At 58.4% G+C, this 3737-nt stretch overlaps 1 protein-coding gene across 1 annotated transcript in view; it reads left to right on the forward strand.

Annotated features, from left to right (window-relative positions):
* The window catches only part of NPHP4 (nephrocystin 4), a gene marked incomplete at its 3' end in the record, with an annotated part of 23926 nt that overhangs the window by 17328 nt on the left and 2861 nt on the right, over positions 1-3737 (forward strand). The window contains exons 9-10 of the mRNA XM_035900951.1: positions 181-310; positions 3098-3169. Of these exons, the coding sequence (XP_035756844.1) occupies positions 181-310; positions 3098-3169 (202 nt within the window). The remainder of the gene's footprint in view (positions 1-180; positions 311-3097; positions 3170-3737) is intronic.

Here is a 3737-nt window from a genome sequence, read left to right on the forward strand (position 1 = left end):
GGTGTGTGTCCCCCCGCGAGGACACGGGTGTTTGATCAGCTCGTTAAAGCACAGCCCCTTGCTAGCTCGGCCTCCAGCTTGCACCACCGCTTCTCTGGCTGCAGGGCACGGAATCATCTCAGGTACGAGGGAGTCTGCGTGTAGCACGCTGTCTGAAAGCATTTCATTTCTCAATTTCAGGGGGAGCACGTGGAGTCTGGGACTGTCCAATTCCGTGTTTCCATTGATTCGGAAGAACATCTTGTAACTGCTGCAGGGATCCTACGTAAAGACAGGGACGAGTCGGAGAAGCCTCCTACGCCATCGCTGAGTGAGTGTTTTCCAGATCGCTGACATTTAAAATATAGAGTGTGACACTGGTGTCTGCTCAGGAGAAAAAGCACGACTTCGCCTGGTTCCAGCACGCTAGTTCATGATTGCTGGCGTGAACCAACTTTCCATCGGGTTGAATTCAGCTCTCACTTTTTGACTTGCAAAATTCCCCTGTGATAGTAGCGCTGAGCTGCGTGTCCAGTCCCCTGGGATTTCCAGCGGGGCACCCTCCTGCTCCTGTTTTGGGGCGCTCTGGTGGTGTTTGGGTTCCCGTGCTCATCACCTGGGCTGGCTGGAGGGGCGCAGCAGCGGCACCAGCAGCACGTGGCTCGCATTGCTCCCCACCAGTGCTGCTGCTCATGTCTCTGGACTCTGAATCCTTCCTGGCGCTGAGGGCAGGAGGGATGGCAATTATAGGCTGAGGGGAAAAAATAACCACCTCGTTGTTCTGCCGCTCAGGGAGCGCGACAGCAGCACGCGTTCCATCGGCACACATGGGCTGTGCCGGCGCCTTGCTGGGGGAAACCAGGCTGCGTACGCGCGTGTGAGCGTATGCATAGAATCCTAGAATGTTTTGGGTTGGAAGGGACCCCCCGAGGTCCCCCAGCCCAACCCCCCTGCAGGAGCAGGGACACCTTGAACCACATCAGGTTGCTCACAGCCCCGTCCAACCTGGCCTGGAATGGTCCCAGGGATGGGGCCTCCACCCCCTCTCTGGGCAACCTGTTCCAGTGTTTTACCACCCTCATTGTAAAGAATTTCTTCCTTAGATCCAGTCTAAACCTCCCCTGCTTCAGTTTAAAGCCCTCCCCCCTTGTCCTGTCCCAGCTGGCCCTACTAAAAAGCTTGTCCCCCCCTTTCCTCTGGGCCCCCTTGAAGCCCTGACCGGCCGCACTCAGCTCTGCCCGCAGCCTTCTCTTCTCCAGGCTGAACACCCCCAACTCTCCCAGCCTGGCCTCAGAGCAGAGGGGCTCCAGCCCTCGGAGCATTTTAGTAGCCCCTCGGGTCATTTTAGTAGCCCTCCTCTGGACCCACTCCAACAGTTCCATCTATCGTTCGGGGGTGCTGGGTGGTCGGGGCTTCAGCCCCGTCTGAAAGAAAACTGCTGTTGTTTTGGGTTTGGGTGCAGAGTTGAGTCAATACCCTGGGCTCCTGGAAATCCTCTCTGGCTTGTTTCTGTCTGCTCCCGGCTTTTGTGATTGCTGGGAAGCAAACTCCCCTTTCCTCTCCCGCGTCACTCCCGCTGCGGTTCCCCCGCGGGTCCCGGCGGGATGCTCCAGATAACCTACAGTGTTTAGGTATATTTTGCAAGCTTATCCCGCTCCTCTGGTGAGCCGGTAGCTGCCAGCCTGTGGGGCTGGGCAATGCCTGCTGCGGTGGGTGCAGCCTGGGATCCGCTCCCGCACCGGCTCCGGTGCTGCCGCGCCTTCCACGAGATGGCAGTGGCACGGTGGCTTTGCCGCGGCAAGTCCCGGCTCCCCGCCGGCGAGGAGCCGGGTTTGCTGGCGTTAAGGGGCTTTAGAGCAGGGATCCTCGCGGGTGAAATGAGGGCTCTGGCGGTGTTGGGGGTGCACGGGGTTAGGCTCTCTGTGACACGGCTGCGTCGCTGCTGGTACCTTCCTGGCGCTGCTTGGAAGGTTTTCCTGGGCGCCTTCCAGCTGGCGGTGGCCAGGGCGTTGCAGTGGGGTGAAGGGAGAAGCGAGCGCGCACCGACGGTGAGCTTGCAGCCCGGCGCTGGGCTGGCGCTCTCCGGCTTGTGGGGAGTGTTCCGGAGCGCAGGCGGGGTGCCCGGTGAGGGGGGCTGCCCCTGCAGGGGGATTTTTGGGGGATGAGCTGTGTGGCGTTTCCCTGGCTCCAGGGGGCTGGCAGCCCTGGGGAGAGCTTGGGAAGCACGGCGGTGCTCCCGGAGTGCTGCGAGGTGAGCGGCCCTGTGCGAGAGCCAGCCCATGCCCTGAGCTGCTGAAAAGAGCATTTTGTTAACTCCTTGTAGTGCTCTGTTGGAAAATGCGCCGCTGTCTGGTCCTTTTGGCCAGGACAGGCTGAGCCCATCTTCTGTCGGCTCAGCTGATGGTGGTGCTGGTGGTTCTGTCCATCGTCTCTTTACCAACGGCCAAAGCCATCCTAACCAAGAAAAAAAAGAGTGTTTTAGATGTAAGGGAGACAGGGAGCTTTCCTTTGTGCATCAGTCAGCGTGAAATAGCTGGAATATGGATGGTGGTGAAAGCAAAATAAGGTCTGAGCATCACGTGGATGTGGAGATGGAACATCTGTGCCCCTGGTCTGCTCCGAAAGACCCGCGGCACAGTGGCACAGCGAGCTCAGCAGCCAAACACAAACACGATAAAGCTCGTACCGTTTCGGGGCACGAATGCACGAACAGATGAAGGGAGTGACAAGAAATAACGGAGGAGCAACGAAAGCCTTAAGTATCCTAAAACTCTCACGTCTCATTAAGCATCGCACTGCGATGGCCGTAGGGAACTGCGGCACTGTTTGGGGATGGAGGAGCCACCTTTTACAGCAGACAGCCTAATTCCTGGCAAAATAACAGATGGATCTGGAGACCTGCTGCATTCCGCCCTGCCCCAGGCAACAGTTTTATTGGAAAAATAAGTCAAATAAGTGGTTGAGAGATGGTAACGCACCTCGATAAGCTGGTCCCACCCCCGAAAAGCAGAAGGGCATGCGGGAGGTTGGAGGGGCTCGCCGGCGGAGGGCACAGCCGCGGCGGTGGGGCCTGGGGGCCACAGCTCTGCTACAGCATCTCTCCCATCCCTCTCCGCAGGTCCGCCGGCCCCGCTGCGAATCGTGGCCTCCCCACGGGGACCGGGGGTAAGTGCCGCACGTGCCAGTGGACGTGGGTGGGGGGCAGCGGCATTCCAGGGGGACGGGCTTCACGCCTCGGCCGTGCTCCTGGTCCCTGGCTGCTGCAGCCAGGAGGCACCGAGCATCCGGCTCAAATCCACCTCCTCCGGGGCAGCAAAGCGGATCCTGCCTATAGCGTGCTGGGCAAAATTCCCCGAGCTCTTTTCACACCCCATATGTATTTTTAAGGGCAGTTCTGCTTTTTGACAGCCCAGATTTGCTGGGTACTATTGTCCCCAGTACGTGCTGACAGTGACGCATGGTTTCTTCGTGCGGAGCTACTAGGATTTAAGGAGAGCTGTGAATACCGAGATTCCTCTTCATGCTTTTTTATATCTCGATGCAGGGATCAATGCACACAAATATTTTTGATGAAATGAAATGCTTCATAAGACTGCATTAAGAGGTTTCATCTTCCTGCTGCATTTTCTTATCCCTCCCCTCGCCAGGGAGGGTGCAGCAGCTAAATAGGAAGCAGGGGTGCGAACCCTCGTGCAGCCGAGCCCCGCTGCTTCTCGCTGGAGCGGTGACACCGAAGCAGGCCGCGTCTGCGCTGCCTT

This window comes from Egretta garzetta, unplaced genomic scaffold, assembly GCF_000687185.1.
Source record: "Egretta garzetta isolate BGI_Z169 unplaced genomic scaffold, ASM68718v1 scaffold671, whole genome shotgun sequence".
Lineage (NCBI taxonomy): Eukaryota > Metazoa > Chordata > Aves > Pelecaniformes > Ardeidae > Egretta > Egretta garzetta.